This window comes from Rhinopithecus roxellana, chromosome 2 (assembly GCF_007565055.1).
Source record: "Rhinopithecus roxellana isolate Shanxi Qingling chromosome 2, ASM756505v1, whole genome shotgun sequence".
Taxonomy (NCBI): Eukaryota; Metazoa; Chordata; class Mammalia; order Primates; family Cercopithecidae; genus Rhinopithecus; species Rhinopithecus roxellana.
Window position 1 is genome coordinate 140,499,633 of NC_044550.1, and position 15,913 is coordinate 140,515,545.

Genomic DNA, 15,913 nt, shown 5'->3' on the forward strand with positions numbered 1-15,913 from the left:
CTGCTGTCTGCCCCCTGGTTCTCAGCAGTGGAGAGGCAGCCTTACAAACCTAGAGACCCAATTCTTCCAAAGAGGTTACCCCAGAACGTGTGTGTTGGGGCTGGAGTGGGGTAAAAAAATGAACAGCAGTGCATGGGACTTCACTGCCACCAGCAGGCCCCAGAGGAAGTGCAGGCCCAGAGGAGGCCAGGCTGCTTAGATTAGGAGCATCCAGGCAAGAAGAGAATAAATGCGTCTGAACTGCCTCACCCTGTGCCCGCCCACACCTTCTTCCCCAATCTCAAAGATTTGGAAAAACTGTTATTCTTCCGTAAAAGACAGGTGTCCCTGCCCAAAAGCCCAGAATAAGTGATTTAGAGACTAAACTGCAATTAAGGCTACAAACACTCCCTTCTCCCAGCGCCCTTAGTCCCCAATACATTTACACTTTATTTTGCGAGGTCTTCGTTCCTGTCCTGGCTTATGCAGTATTTCCATGGGTGCAGTGGAGTGGAAGGGACACGGCGATTTTACATCTGGGTTCCTCTGCGTCTCATGTCACCTAGGACATGGACTGGACCCCTGTGGCCTTGAGCCCGGAACCCGAGGACGGCCGCGCGTCCGCTGTGACCGCCCTGGATCAGCTTCAGGTGGAGCTGACCCACGCGTTGCACCGACTTGGAAAAGCGGCTGAAGTGCACACAAGAAGCTGCTGCCCACAGCCAGCTCTGATTTCTCGCACCCCGTCCCAATCCACCGCCACCTGCACTTTGCGTAACGTTGCGCAGGGGGGCGCTCCCGAGAACCCACACCCTCCCGCCCGGCCCAGGTGCGCACCGGCCAGCGCGGGGCTCCAGCAACCTGGCGGCCGACGGGCCCGGGAGCCGCCAGGCGAGCATAACAGCCGGTGAGTGCGCCTTGATGGGAGCAGAAAGGCCCCCTAGGAGCCTTAGAGGCCTCAGAGGAGCTACCCGCGGAGATCCGCTCCCGGAAAGGCTCCAGGGACCACGCGGCGAGGAGCACGTGAACTGCGCAGCTTGGCTATAAAAACCCCGCTCAGACGCGCGTGGGGAGCAAGCGGAGCGGCAGGACGCTGCCACCTGCGCCAGGAGAGATAGGGATGAAGCGACCCTCCCTCCAGGACGCCAGAGACAATCTGGAGACTTGATGCTTCAAACTCTCCGGGCCTGGCTTGGGGTTGTGTGCGTCGAACTTTGAGACTGGATTCCCTGCACTTGGGCAGAGACGCGCAGACGCCCGCGCGTGTGGATTCCCGAAAATTCTCAGGGCTCGTGTGACCTTTAGGAGAGTTGGAGGGGGCGTAAGAGAAATCTCAGGCTAATTGATTTCTTGTCCTCCACCACGGAGGCAGCCAGGAGCCCTCGGCTGCCCACAGAGGAGCCTGGGAGACCCCTGCGCACTCCCGAGGCCCCCGCGCCCAAGCCCCGGCCGTCCTCTAAGCCGCAGGTTATTTCTGTGCCCGAGAGAGGCGGACTCGGATAAAGTCGGGACGCCTTCTCGTACATAAAGTTTCATCTGCTCTCCTCGCTCGCACGGTCCCTGCCGCCTGGCGGCCCCCTCCTCCCACGGTGGGCGCGGGCGGGGAGATGGCCGCCGGCGCTTCCCGGCGCAAACGGGCGCTGCGCGCGTAGCCGCCGCCACGCTGACCTCCCGCTCCAGCTGGCTGCTGCTCTGAGCCCTGGCAGCGGGCAAAGGCGGAGGCCCAGAGGGGCAAGAGACCTCTGCGACAGGGGCCCGAGGGTCCGTATGGCAGCTCGTCGCCGGCGGGTGCTGTGCGCCACTGAGCTCGCCAGTGGCGCTTCGGGCTCGGAGCGACTCTGAGCCGCGCCGCCTGCAGAGATCGACCCGGCAGTTCCGCGGAGCCGCGGGCAGGAACCCGAGGAGCAGGAGGTGGCGGCGGCGGCAGTGGCTGTTCCTCCCAGAGGGCAATGTGGCCGGCAGGCGCGGGCACCAAGCTGCCCTGTCCCCGAGACTCTGCGCTCCGGCGGGCAGCTTTCTCTGGTAACCTCACAGCCCTGCCCTCTCACCTCGTGCCCGCCGGCCGCAGTGTCCGGGTCTTCATCAGCGCCAACCCTGAAGGTATGTCCCTCGCTCGGGTTTGCCCGTCCGTCCTTCTGTCCGTCAGCGCTGTGGGAGCGGGAGAGTGTGTGTCCGCCCTACAGCCCGGTGCGCCCTGCACTCCCTTTCTCCAGCTAAAGCCGTGGCCGCCCTGAGCGCGTGGGAATTTAATTTGAATCACTTTTCTTCTCCCCTCGCTGGTCGGTTTTGCCTGCTCACTTCTGTTAGGACACCCATTCTCCACCCAGGGTTATTCCCCCGGGTCAATCCGAGAAACATGCAAGGCATTAGCCGGCCCTCCTGGAAGCACTATTCTGCCGCCGCCACCACCACCTCCTTTCCCCCGCCCTTTTTTAAGCGGTTTCTTCTCCGAGATGACCGCAAACGCAAACAGTAGCTCTCCTCCCCGAGGCCGGTTCCTGAGTGCGGGGCTCTCTCCTTGGCCAGTTTTTCCAGCTGAGGCGAGGTGAGTTCCTTGAGCCTCTCTTCCTGCAGGTGCGATGGTGCCCTTTGCAGAGGCCAATCAGACTTTTGTGAACCGGAGGTCGAGGGGGACACGCTCTGTGGGTCCCGGAACAGGCTTCGCGGTGGAGCGCGCAGGATGAGCTCATCTTCTCCGATGGGTCACAGGGCTTGGTCTCCTGTATCTAGAACCTAGCCTACTCAGTGATGTTCCTGCTTAAGGCACCTGGTAGGCACTCCCTGAAAACTTGTTGATTTCTTGTTGCATTCACAACCACAGAGGTTGAACGCTGGGCGGTCAAATCCTGGCTCATCGCTACCTTCCAGTCCCTAGTCCTCAACGTTAGATTTCATCTCCAGTAAGTGGGGGGTTGGGGAAGGAAGGATGAATTTGACTGGGGCTGTATAAAACTGCAGGAATTGCTCTTTTCTAGGAAAAAAAAAAAATGTTTGGCTATGAGTCTATAGGAGACTGACAGAAGTGAGAGGTTTGAGAATTATCATTTTCTGCACTCTAACAAGCCTTTGGGTCGAGAAGAGTCAAGGAGAAACGTCCATATTCAAACGATCGTTGGATATAATTCTCATTTGAAAACCCAAGGTTCTGGTTTCTTGAAAAAGCTTTCGGAGAAGACCCACAAAAGTAACTTAGAAAATTACCGTTTCGGAAAAAATAGCACTAGCAGAAGTCTGAGGTAAAGCTTACATTATGAGAAGGAGTTGGGCAGAGAATCAAAAAGATAACATGCACTAATTCGTATTAGAAAAACGATATACTTTGGGGGGACGGCATGACTGTCCTTTTATCAGTTTACAGTTCACTTTCAAAGAACTTAAGAAGGCTTTTAGGATGATACAGTACACTCAAAAAAATCATTCTATCTCAAAGATGTCTTCTAGTATTTGTACCTAAATCTGGATTTAAAGGAAAAAAGAAATGGAGATATTCAGCCTATTTAAGGAAATTGGCAACTTAAGTGTTCAGGATTACTTCTTAAAATATTGCTAGAACATTTTTAAGTGAGAGAATTTTGGTAGAAAATGTTTAAATGTTAGACATTTTTAGTTCTGAGCTTTAAAATAAGGTCATATGAAATGTGTTTCAATCTGCTGCTGACGTGAAGCTAGCTAAATCACTCTTTTCCTTTAAACACGCTGCTTCTAAAATACAATAAAAATTCTGTTAATATGTGTAATTTTTTCTTGCTGTCTAGATTTGCAATTTCTAAGATAAAAACAATAGTGAATTTATACTATCAGCTTAATATTGAGTTAGTACTCAAAGTTAATGTCATTTTTTAAGCCTGTCCATATGATTCTTCAAATTCCCTAGTTTCTTGAAATAAAAGCTTTAGCATAGATTAACCCTAGGAAAGCGAACAGGAGGGAGGAGCCAGTCATGCCCCTTGGCTAAGGTTTGAGCTGGACAGCTTCCACAAGGATCTTAACAAACAAAACAAACGTGAAGCTTACCTGGGAAGTTTCAATAGGGGCAGGATCTCAGATTTTATCCAAATTGGAGAGCTGATGGCATATTAAATAAAAAAGACAGATGGGCATTTTTAATGATCTGAATGTGAAGCCTTAAAATCTTGGTAAATGCTCTGTCAGAGGCAGCACTTGACCGTGTGATCTTTATGGATGCAATTTAGAAAGCAAATGCTTGTGTTTTGGTACGATCCAATATTAGATTCTTGGCCAATACTGAAGAGCCTCTCTACTGTCAAATTAAGACCGAAAACATTATCTCATGCTTTCCTTTACAAGCGGAAATCCAATTTATGTTCTAAATAAAAGCTGCTTTGTGTTGAACTCATAGCAATACTCAGAACCCAGCAAGGATTTTGCTTGGAGTATTGTTTTAATAGGTAATGCTGTACAAGGCTTGCATGGAATTTCCCCATCAGTAACGAAGATAATAGAATGGAATGGATAATAGAATGAATAGAATTTTTTTTTTTTTTTTTTTTTTTTTTTTTTTGAGACGAAGTCTCGCTCTTGTCACCCAGGCTGGCGTGCAGTGGCGCAATCTCGGCTCACTGCAACCTCTGCCTCTCGGGTTCAAGCTATTCTCCTGCCTCAGCCTCCTGAGTAGCTGGGATTACAGGTGCCCACCATCACGACCGGCTAATTTTTGTACTTTTAGTAGCAACAGGGTTTCGTCATATTGGCCACGCTGGTCTCGAACTCCTGACCTCAGGTGATCCACCTGCCTCAGCCTCCGAAAGTGCTGGAATTATACAGGCATGAACCACTGCACCCGGCCATAGAATTTCTTTAGAATGAAAAAATTACTTTCCCATGTATTAGTTCATTATATTAATTTTTATTTCTATCCTCAAACAACCCTCTGGGTAGTGGACCAGGGGTGTTCCATCTGTTCTACAGATGAGATTACTGAGGCTGTATCAAATTATACCACTTGCCTGAATTAATATAGCAGAGCAAAACAGAGTAGAGCCTAGAGGACCCTGAAAACACTTCTCTTGATATTATTTTATCCAGCCTAGGCTCTTGACAGATCTCTGTGAAATATCTCACACCACTTGGACAAGACTATCCAGATGGGGGGATAAGCACAGTCCAGCATCTTCTGACTGTCAGACTTAAAGAGTATGAACAGCTGGCAGGGAACATGGCTATGCTGACCCACTTTGCTCCCACCAAGAGGTAGCCCCAGGCATTCAAGGAAATTTCAGAATGTGCTGGATTCCAATTGACACATTCTTGTCCAGAAGTGTATCTGCCTCTGACTAGTCCCCACCATGTGGAAGATGCTGGAGAAGGACCCATGTGGGGGAGGTGATAGCATTATCCCAGATTTTCTTAAATGGATGGGCCTTGGACTTCATCTAGTTCCACCTCCCACCCAGCATAGAAATTCCATCTGTGACATCTTCATCAATCCTTGGAAGTTTTCTAGTCATTTAGCTACTGTACTTCTGCCAGAACAGCACTTATAGCTCCTTGGAAAGATGATTTTAAAACCCACATAAAATCCTTTACTGTGATTAGCCTAAATAGCCCATGCATATGGAGATGAGAGGAACCTGCCAGATTCTCTCCCTGTTATTAGAGTGTAAAGGTCCTCCTCTTCTCTGTCTTCATTCTTTATCAATTTACAGGAAGGTACAGTCTTAACGCAGAAGGAAAACCAAAATATCACTTTTATTACTGATGAAAATGATGCAGGTCCACAATCCATTATCTGTGATCATCTGGGCCAGATGTGATTTTGGAATCTCTTTTTTCAGATTTTGAGGAAAAATACTTATATACTGTCTAATATGTGGGGCCTGGGGTAACAACCCATGTCGGATATGAATAGGTGTATAAGGAAACATGAGTTCAGTCTAAGCCAGTGTTATACAGAACTTTCTGTGATGCTGGAAATGTCTATCTGATATGGTAGCACTAGCCACATAGGGCTATTGAGCATTTGAAATGTGGTTAGTATGACTAAGAATATGAATTTTTAATTTTATATAATTTTAATGGATTTAAATTTAAGTAGACTCATGTGGCTGTTATATCAGATAGCAAAGCTCCAAGTGGAATGATGCAGATTGTAAGTAGCTTCATGTCAGTCAAGGTCAGGTTTGGCCATCAAGGACTCAGGTCACTTCAGGGTTTGCTACCAGATGGATTGGAGGAAATCTTTTATTTTCAAAGCTTTGAAGATTTTTGGAATTGCAGGTAAAAGATATGGACTTTTATTGGAGAATATGGTTTTAACTCTGGGCAAGGTACTTTCCGAATATTGAACCCAAGAATTAGACAGGCTTCACCCCCAGTCACTGTTAGCAGTGGGCAGAGCACAGACCACTCTCCCTGGCTCGTGGACAGAGTAAATCCCTTTAAACCTTAACACATGGAGAAGTAGAGGAGAATGACAATTTTACGAGAGAGGAAGCAGAGGCTGGGCTATCGTGGTCAGATTTTCTTTCCAACTGCAGCCATCAGATTAAGATACTTCTCCTCCCCTAAGGAGTAATTGACAGCATCCTACACTAGTGCATTACCCTCTGCATGCAAAAAGATATCTGAAGTGGAGAAAAAGATATTCGAACACTTAATGCATTTTTCTGTCCACTCAGATTTCTGTGCTGGTCATTATTGAGAGTCGTGAACTCTTGTCCACATTGTTGATCAGGTGTTCATACCATTACCACTTGGTTTTCTTTTGTCTGCATGGCTTTGCATCTTCCCAGACTCTTCATGCATTTGGAGTCTCCATAGGAAAGTTTGTTCTCCATTGCAGTGGAAGTGACAGCAAGAAACATGTTTTCCCTTTATGTGTGTACATGGGTTCATTTGCTACAACTAGTGATCAATTGTTTGAACTTGCTTCCCCACCCAAAAGGCAGAAATATCTGCATTGAGAAATTCACATGAAACCTATCAGTATTCTTCACCATTATTCTTCTTACTTTTCCTACTATCCTGATTATTTCTGTGGCTCCCTTTTTATTGTCATTATGAGTAGTGGAAAAAAAATACTGCAAAAAGCGTATATGTGTGTATATGTACACACACACACACACATACACACAGCCATTTTGATACAAGACCATCTTTAAAAACTAAGTTGTCAAGGGGAATATACTGAGTTGCTATATTATGATAAATGCACATAGGACACTTATAGTAAAGGAGTTCTAAAATGTTAGTGGTTGTATCTTCTAAGTCCTGAAGCAGACATTATTCAAGCGGAGAAATTATTGGATACAGATATATATAGCTAGACTTGGGAGCCAGGTTTCTTGCATTTAAATCCTCAATCCACTATATAATGCTATGATTTCTTGAGCAAGTTGCTTAACTTCCTTGTTTTCAATTTCCCAATTTGTAGAAGTCAATGACATCCCCTGTCTCACAGAGTTATTGAGTAGATTACAGAAGCTAATAGATGTAAAGCACTTAGGACAGTGCTGGGCATGTAGTAAATATTAAATAAATGTTTGCTATTTTATTATTATCTTTATTACAGTCTACCATGATACAGACACTGTGCAAGTATGTTTAAGCAAATATAAATATGTCCTGCCCTCAAGGAATGCAGTCTATGGAGTCATATAAATTAGAACTCAGTACAGTTATGCATTGCTTAATGACAGGGATATGTTCTGGGAAATGTGTCATTAGTCAATTTTGTCATTGTATGAACATCGTAGAGTGTACTCACACAAACCTAGATGATACTGTTTACTATACATGTAGGCCATATGGTAAAGCCTTCTGCTTCTAGCCTACAAACCTGTATAGCATGTTATTGTACTGAATACTGAATAGGCAATTGTAACAGAAGGGTATTTGTGTATCTAGACATACCTAAACATAGTAAAGGTACTGTTGCCTGGATGCAGTGACTCAAGCCTATAATCCCAGCACTTTGGGAGGCCAAGATGGGCGGATCACTTGAGGTCAGGTCGAGACCAGCCTGGCCAGCATGGTGAAACCCCGTCTCTACTAAAAATATAAAAATTAGCTGAGTATGGTGGTGGGTGCCTGTAATCCCAGCTACTTGGGAGGCTGAGGCAGGAGAAATGCTTGAGCCTGGGGGGCAGAGGCAGCAGTGAGCTGAGATCACACCACTGCACTCCAGCCTAGGTGATAGAGACTCCATCTCAATAAATAAACATAATAAAGGTACTGTAAAAATACAGTATTATAATCTTATGGGACCACTGTTACATACGTGGTTTATTCTTAACTGGAATGTCATTATGTGGCACATGGCTGTAGTAAAATACAAACTACCCCAGATCTTTCATGGAATTAGGTGCTTCCAAAAATCATTATAGAGGTTGGAGGAGGAAAAGTCAGGGGCACCACTGGGTATTTACTTCATATTGTCAAAGCCGCCACCCAGAGGGTAGGAAACTGTAGAAACCATTGCCGGTATCACAGCTGACCCTGAGTACTGGGTAGCTGCTCAGCCTCTGCAGAAACACATTTGTTGAAACCTGCGTGTTAGCCACTATGACTGCTGGTGAAGGAACTTTGTCCTCCAGATCTTATGCAAGTGCATCCCTTTGGTAGAACCAGAATTGCGTTTGGACCCTGGCAACAAGCAAGTCTAGAAACTTCAGGATTTTAGCCCCTGCAGTACTAAGGAGATAGATAATGGAAGGAAGAGATAATGAATAATCAACACCAAGAGATAGTATCTAGCCAGGGGGAAGCAGACACATTCACTCACTCAAGCAGTACATATTCATGAAGCAACTACTCTATATGGAGTGCTGTTATGGTGCTTAGCATACAGAAAAGTGAACAAAACAGACTAGGTCTCTGCTCTTATGGTATTTCCGTAAATAATGTATATGTGACGAGCACTGTGCTAATGATATAAACACAGCATTAAAGGAGCACCAAGGAGGGTTATGTAAACCAACTCGGGGTGTGGAGGGGGTCACAATGAGGGGTTAGTATGGCTCCCCAGATAATGAATAGAACCAGGGCATAGAAACTATTCTGCATGATAATCAAATATGAGGCAGAGTAATGATGAGATCTCCACAGGGAATAGAAAGAAATAGTCTTTATCATTCAGCAGAAAGCTTTTATCATTTTGAATAGAAGTGAAACTGATGTCTTGAGGTGATATTGTTTGTCCTTGAAGGTGGCTCATTTAAAATGACATTTGGAAGAAAGGATGACTTGGACTATAAAGGTAAACTATACATATGATTTTGCAGTTTAAAAAATCAGCTTATAGATCTTTTAAAATTATTCTGTAAGCAGTGTATATCAGAGCAATCATACCATTTGCTCTTCGAAACAGTGTGTGAAGGTTTCTATTTTATTTCTCTTTCAGTTATCTATTGCTATGTATCTACCCACTCAAAACCTGAGTGGTTTAAAACAATAATGATTTCTTTCTCACAATTCTGTGGTTGGTATTTTGGGCAAGGCTTGGCCGGGTGGTTCTTCTGTTCCACGGGGTATTGAATTGAGTCAGTCATTCAGCTGCTTTCAGCTAAGCCTAGACTTGGCCGGGCTGGAAGGTCCCAGTAGGCTTCATTTACATGTCTGGCAACCCAGTTCTCCTCCATGAGGGTCTTCTCTCCATCTCCAGCTTTTCTCTCATCTTTCAGGAGTCCAGCCCAAGAGTCGTTATAGGGGATTGGCTTCCTCAGAGAAAGGAAGTGGAAGCTGTTCATCCTCTTAAGGCCTGGGCTTGGAAGTCCCAGAATGTTTATTTTGCTGCGTTCCGTCATCAGTGCAAGTTATCAGGCTAGTCTAGATTCAAGGTGGGGAGAATTAGACCTCATTTATTAATGTGAGAAGAGGTATGTGCATATGGGGAAGGGAGGAATAAATAGTAGCTGACTTTAAAAATTGCCACAACCACCCCTTATGTTTTGCAGTTTCTTTGACCTCCCTTTGTTATAATTAGATTATGTGAGACAACAAGAGCATAATCCAGTGTCATTGCAAGTATGATAGTAAGTCCTCAACAAGTGTTAATAATTATTGTCATTATTACTATGTGTTATTGAAGACTGAGAATAACTCAGTAAATAGCACCCTTCTTCCCCTCTCAAGTTCTGAACTAACTGAAAATCTGAAAATCAGTTTCTGATAAAAAGACTAAAGAGTTTGCAGATAGAAGATCAAAATATCACCATTTTTCCTGATAAAGAGAATGCCTTCATGCATCCTAATACTAAATAGCAGAATTAGATATTCTTCTGGCCACTCATTGGAGATGGTGGGCCTCCAGAGACCTTCCATCCTGTGGCCTGCTCCAGAAAACAAGGAGCCTGGACGAGAGAGTGAAGCCATGCTCCCCGGAACAGGTCAGGTCCCAAGGGGTAGGAGTGAGCAGGTGGGCAGAAATTGCCTGGTTTCTTCTTCCCTTGCTTTCCAGTCTGGGAAGGTTAAATGAGGTAAAGAGAGTCCAGGGGGTCCTCATTACATCACAGCCCATTATCTCATATAAAGAAGACAGTGAGGTACAAGCTACTAAAGATAATAGCAGGAACGATATACATGTATCTGTACACATATTTCAGATACTCAGTACCAGAATACATTTGTAAGATAAGTTCTTAGCATGGCCTTGGGAAAAGTCACATATTTCTCTATAAATAAGTTATTTAAAGCCACTAAGTTTTGAAGTAGATTGATATGCAGCAATAGATAATTGGCAAATTAAAAAAGTAAAAACACACAAGCACCTTTTAAAATGGCAAATGATGATTCTACAGAGTAACAGGAAGTAATTAGGTTTGATAAAGTAAGCCTAAGGTTCTTCTTTTTTTAATCCATCCTTAGCAAACTAACACAGCAACAGAAAACCAAATACCGCATGTTCTCACTTATAAGTAGGAGCTAAATGATTGGAACACGTGGACACATAGAGGGCAACAACACACACTGGGGCCTTTCGGAGGGTGGAGGCTGGGAGGAGGAAGAAGATCAGGAAAAGTAACTAGTGGGTAGTATGCTTAATAGCTGGATAATGAAATAATCTGTACAACAAACCCCCCATGACACATGTTTACCTGTATAACAAACCTGCACTTGTATCTTGAACTTAAAAGTTTAAAAAAATCAGGCTGGGCATATCAACATTTGTTGAAATACTAAAAGTTCCATTTTGTTGAGAAATCCCTGGCAATATGTATTTCACTGATACAGTAGGAAAATGTCAAAAAGCGACCAACTTTGAACTCTAAGCATTGATGAATTCCTATCCAAAACAGCTGCAGAAGATCTGTAATGCCAGCATTCAGGCATTAAAGATAATCTGTTTATAAACATAAAGCAACTAATAAACTGGGTAGCTTAAAGTTCAACTCAATTTTTTTTAAGTGTTGCTCATAATGGTCATGTTATTTAAATAAATGTGAAACTTGTAGCAGTGGCTTACATCACTTCTTCAAGGCTTTAGCTTCCATTTCTATTTTTGTTGAAACCAAACAGGATTCATTCAGCACATTGAAGTGTGTTGGCTAATGTATAATTAGAAAAGAGAGTTATATGATAGAAAGTTAATAAAGAAGATGAAAAACTGCAGCTTGGATGCAATTCAAAGAGAATAATACCCCCCTTCTAATGAAATACTTCCTTGAAATCTCGTTTTCAATCCAAAATATTTCAAAGACTATGAATGGCACGCTCAAAACAAAGAGCAGAGCACAGATGTCAGGTGTCTTATTCCTAGAGTATTACAGAATTTCACTCAGATAAAACCGCAAAATTGAAAGCGTATCCTTCATAATATTTAATCTGATCTATTACATACAGTGTCATTCAAAGAGTTTCTTGCTGCAGAATGTCTCCTTCAGGTTTTATTCTTAGCATCAACTGCAGTATTTATTAGATACCCATTGTGCACTAGCAAACACCTAATTGGTTGGTGTGGAATGTTAGAAAGGGATTAAAAATAACAGTATGTGCTGCTGTCTTTATTCTTCAGACTCACACATCTAAGAGGCAGGACAAACAACTATAAAAACTACAGACACTGCAGTTGTGAAAGGGATGTTTACATACAAAGGCTGATTGGAATAATTGGAATCAGGTTGTATCTGATATCCCAGTGTGGCATGAGCTGTTCACATTTAGCCAAAAGGGAAAGACTGAGAAGGATCAGACCTAAAAATCACCCATCTACGGTAGAGGGGTGGCCAGTGGGGAACTGGTCCCGCCATGTATAAGAAGAGTGAGTCCAGATCCAAGGGAGAGCATGGTTTTTGAAAGGGAAAGCATTTGTTGTCAAGGAGTCTAATAGAATCTGAAGGGTTACCCAGTGAGTGAGCAAAGCCTGGCCTGAAGTGTATTTAATTTATCTGAGTGTCAGAAGAGTAAGGTTTATTTAGATAAAAATTGAAGGAGTTTTGGCAGGTACAGAGTCTGAATGTCTTGGGCACAAAGTTCCCTTTCTGAAGTGGGGACTTGTGAAGGAGAATAAGGTAGCAGAAAGTGTCTGGCAAAAACAATAGGATCCCAGCCCCTAATCATAAGGGAGGACTGAGGTCCTGGGACAATGTACAAATCTGCTGTTGGAATTAGAACCCAAGGCCAGAACTGCAGCATGAGTAATATGACCCTGAGTCCCAGAGGGTTGGGACAGAAATAATACTAAACATTTCCTGGTTAAGATTACTATTGAGCCCAGGGATTGGGACCAGCCCCCACTACAGGTGGCACGAGCTGTGATTCCAGGTATGTCAGAGGATGGATGCAGAAGCCAGGAAGGGTTATTCAGTTAGAACAAGGGATTTTGAACAATATTTGAAAGATGAGAAATACTTAATTGTCATAGTTGGAAAAGAAATGTTCCCGACAGAATAGGACATATCCTGGAAGTTGGGTAAGTCTAATTTCTGAATCAGTAACAGTGCTTGGAATACTTTAGAGAGAAAGCTGTGGGACCATATTCAGGCTCAGTGGAAAAGAGCAGTGATGAGTAATGTCTGCTTTGGAATGAGGACTGGTCTGTATCCTTATGTGTGCAGTGTCTGTGTGACTGTGGACACTGGGGGTAGAGGAATGGAGCAGTGTAAACAACCAAGAGAAGGCTTTTGTTTTGTTGTATTTGGGCAAAGCAGAGAAGACAAGTCAGAGGAAAATAAGAAAATTTTGCCCAAGAAATAACTGGTGAGAAATTCCCAGATGACAGAACTGGTAAAATCACAGCTTTCTAAAGGGAGAAGAATGTGTTGAAACTGTTAAATAGACTGAAAAATCTACTTACATGAGGTGGAACCTGCATATGAGTTTGTTGCTAAGCAAAGAAGAGTAGCTTCAGAAAAGATCTCACTCAGTTAATGATATTCTAGAAGACTCTAATTAAAATGGAATTCAGAAACTACTGAAGTCACCGTGTGATAAGGAAAGTTAACCAAAGTTATCAAGTGCTTTAAAAAAAAAAGAGAATCTGCTATGAACACTGAAAAGAAGACTTGAAAATAACAAATTCCTTTACGAGCCCATTTGTTTTAAAATTCAGAAGTCTAAATCTGTTTACAGAAGCAATTTCAGTAACAATAAGAATATGTAGGAAAAAGAAAGATCCAAATATCTTTCTCTCCTCTAAGAAGCTACCATTTGGAGGTTTTACCCAAAAAAGTATAAGAGTATTCACAAATTGGGAGATTTCACAATTTAGTGAAATCGCTGCCATGCTGGAAATTTAGGGTTTTGCAATGTGGCCCTTGAAATTTGGGACTCTCTTATTAAGAGATGGGGTCTGTGACTTCTTCCCTTGAATCTGGGTTGTGATTTGGCCAACAGAATATAGGAGAGGTGTCACTGTACCAGATTTGGAGCCCAGGCATTCAGAGATTGGCCACTTCCACTTTCTGTCTTTTGAAACACTGATTTTTAGACCCTCACTGACCCATGGAAGGACCCCTGTGGAAAGGAGGCCACAGCCAGTACCACCTGGCCAACAAGGAGAATGAGCCATCTGGGAGGCAGATCTTCACCCCGGTTGAGCTTCCCCCACTGACTGTGGCCGTGTGGTGTGGAGACCAGCCTTCCCACCTAAACCTGCCCAAGGTGCAGGTGCAAGGGTAAAAAGGAATGACTGTTGTTTGATTTGGGTTTGTTATGTAGCAATAAATTAATTAATAAAAGAAAACAAACATTATAATGTGTCCTAAGAATGAATAATTTGAAGGTTAGATTCAGGTTTGAATCCCAAGATTTTCCCAGACTTGGATAAGATATTTAGTCTTCTTAGACTCATTTCTCAACTGAAAAATTGGAGCAATAACACCTACCTCACCAGGCAATGGTGAGAAAGAAATGAAATACTACACCGATGCATCTAAAACAATGCCTGAAAGATACTAAGGACTTAAAAATTATAGGTCAGAATTTGCTAAAAGCTCTAGAATATAGAGTTATCACAGTTTTATGGAAATGAGAATTCCTTGAATAACTTCCTTCTTAAAAAATCTACAGCACAAAATGGGTCATTATTCTCAAATCATGCCACCTATGTGATCATATATGCTTTTAGCTAGAAGGGACTACATAAAAACACCAGATTTTTAAAAAGATGACTTAATTACATAAACATGAATTCAGCCCAAACTATAACATATTAAGTTAATAAGTTACATCTCTAAATAATAGAGCAGAAACTAGCTGATTTTTCAAAAAGCTACCTACCAGAAAGGACAACTCTCTGAAACCACAAGTAGCCAGCAGAGTTCAATAAAATGACATTCAAAGAATAAAAGGTTTGCACTTTCACCATTTAAAGTTAGATGTGCAAAATTCTTATACTAAAAAATTATAATTTCTTTCAAAGAATTCCTTTAATGTTGCTTTAAACCGACATAAAGGTTCATATATCATTTTTCTGGTCCTTTTAATCTTTTAGACTGTAATGCATAGTTTGCTTAAGTTCAGATTTGCATAGTTTTGCTCATAGTTCCAAAGAGCCTGTGGTACCCACATTTATGTGGGAAAGACCACACTGGATAAAAATGAGCAGTCACTATTCTCTAGCCAGGATTTTGGTACAAATCTCATGCATGATTGAAAGACGATTTAATTCCAAGTAGTTACTATTGTTGAATGACCCAACCAACTTTCACTGTAAGTTGATCATTCTTATTGTGTTCTTGTAATGGTTATTGGAAGTTCACATTATAGCAACTAAAGAGCATTTGTGCTCTTAGAGGTGCAGATGTTTGGAGATGGAGGTGGTTGCTAGAGATGGGTCTTTTGAGTGAGTCAATGAATGGGACTGGGCATAGGTGGATGATGACTTGAATCTAGAAAGTGTTAATCATTTATTTGTTAATTCAAGCTTGGAGATCTAAGAGTAAAATGGAATGAGGGAGAAGGCCCAGGCATCCAGGAGTTTTGAAACAGAAATAGGTTTTGTGATTAAAGTTGGAATTTGAAAAGGGCTAGAAACTGAGACAGTCCAGCCTCTCCAGGACAGTGAGACAGTCTGAGTGTCAGCAGGTGGAGGGAGGCAAGGAGCCTGCTTTCCTCAATGCAGCCAGTGTGCTTATCTGAAGAAGAGGAAATATAGGGCTCAGCTAAATGCTTTGGTTCTTTTGCTGAGATTTTTAAAATATTAGAAACTCATTCTTTGTCCCTTATGCTTATTGTATAATTGTTTTGTTTTCCCTCACCTTTTTTCTTTTGGAAAATTAGTCTTAACTGTGTCAAGGGAAAACATGAATTTCACTTTTCCTGATATCACAAGTAGGATCAAGGCAGACCCATGCTGTAGAGGCTGCTCCAGTGGGTGGGTAAGCACAAGGGGTGTACTCTTAACGCTCCATGGACCTCAAAATGTGTATGTAAATTTCTTCTCTGCCAGCACCTGCACGGTAAGATTTCAAGGACATGAGTCTCATTTGATACCAGAGCATGTTAGAATCAGCACCAGAATCTAGATTATGCACCG

At 43.1% G+C, this 15,913-nt stretch overlaps 1 protein-coding gene across 1 annotated transcript in view; it reads left to right on the plus strand.

Annotated features, from left to right (window-relative positions):
• Positions 1-1,514: 1,514 nt before the first annotated feature.
• Positions 1,515-15,913, plus strand: part of NWD2 (NACHT and WD repeat domain containing 2) — a 227,490-nt gene continuing 213,091 nt past the window's right edge. The window contains exon 1 of the mRNA XM_010365831.2: positions 1,515-2,079. Within this exon, the coding sequence (XP_010364133.1) occupies positions 1,929-2,079 (151 nt within the window). The 5' untranslated portion in view covers positions 1,515-1,928. The remainder of the gene's footprint in view (positions 2,080-15,913) is intronic.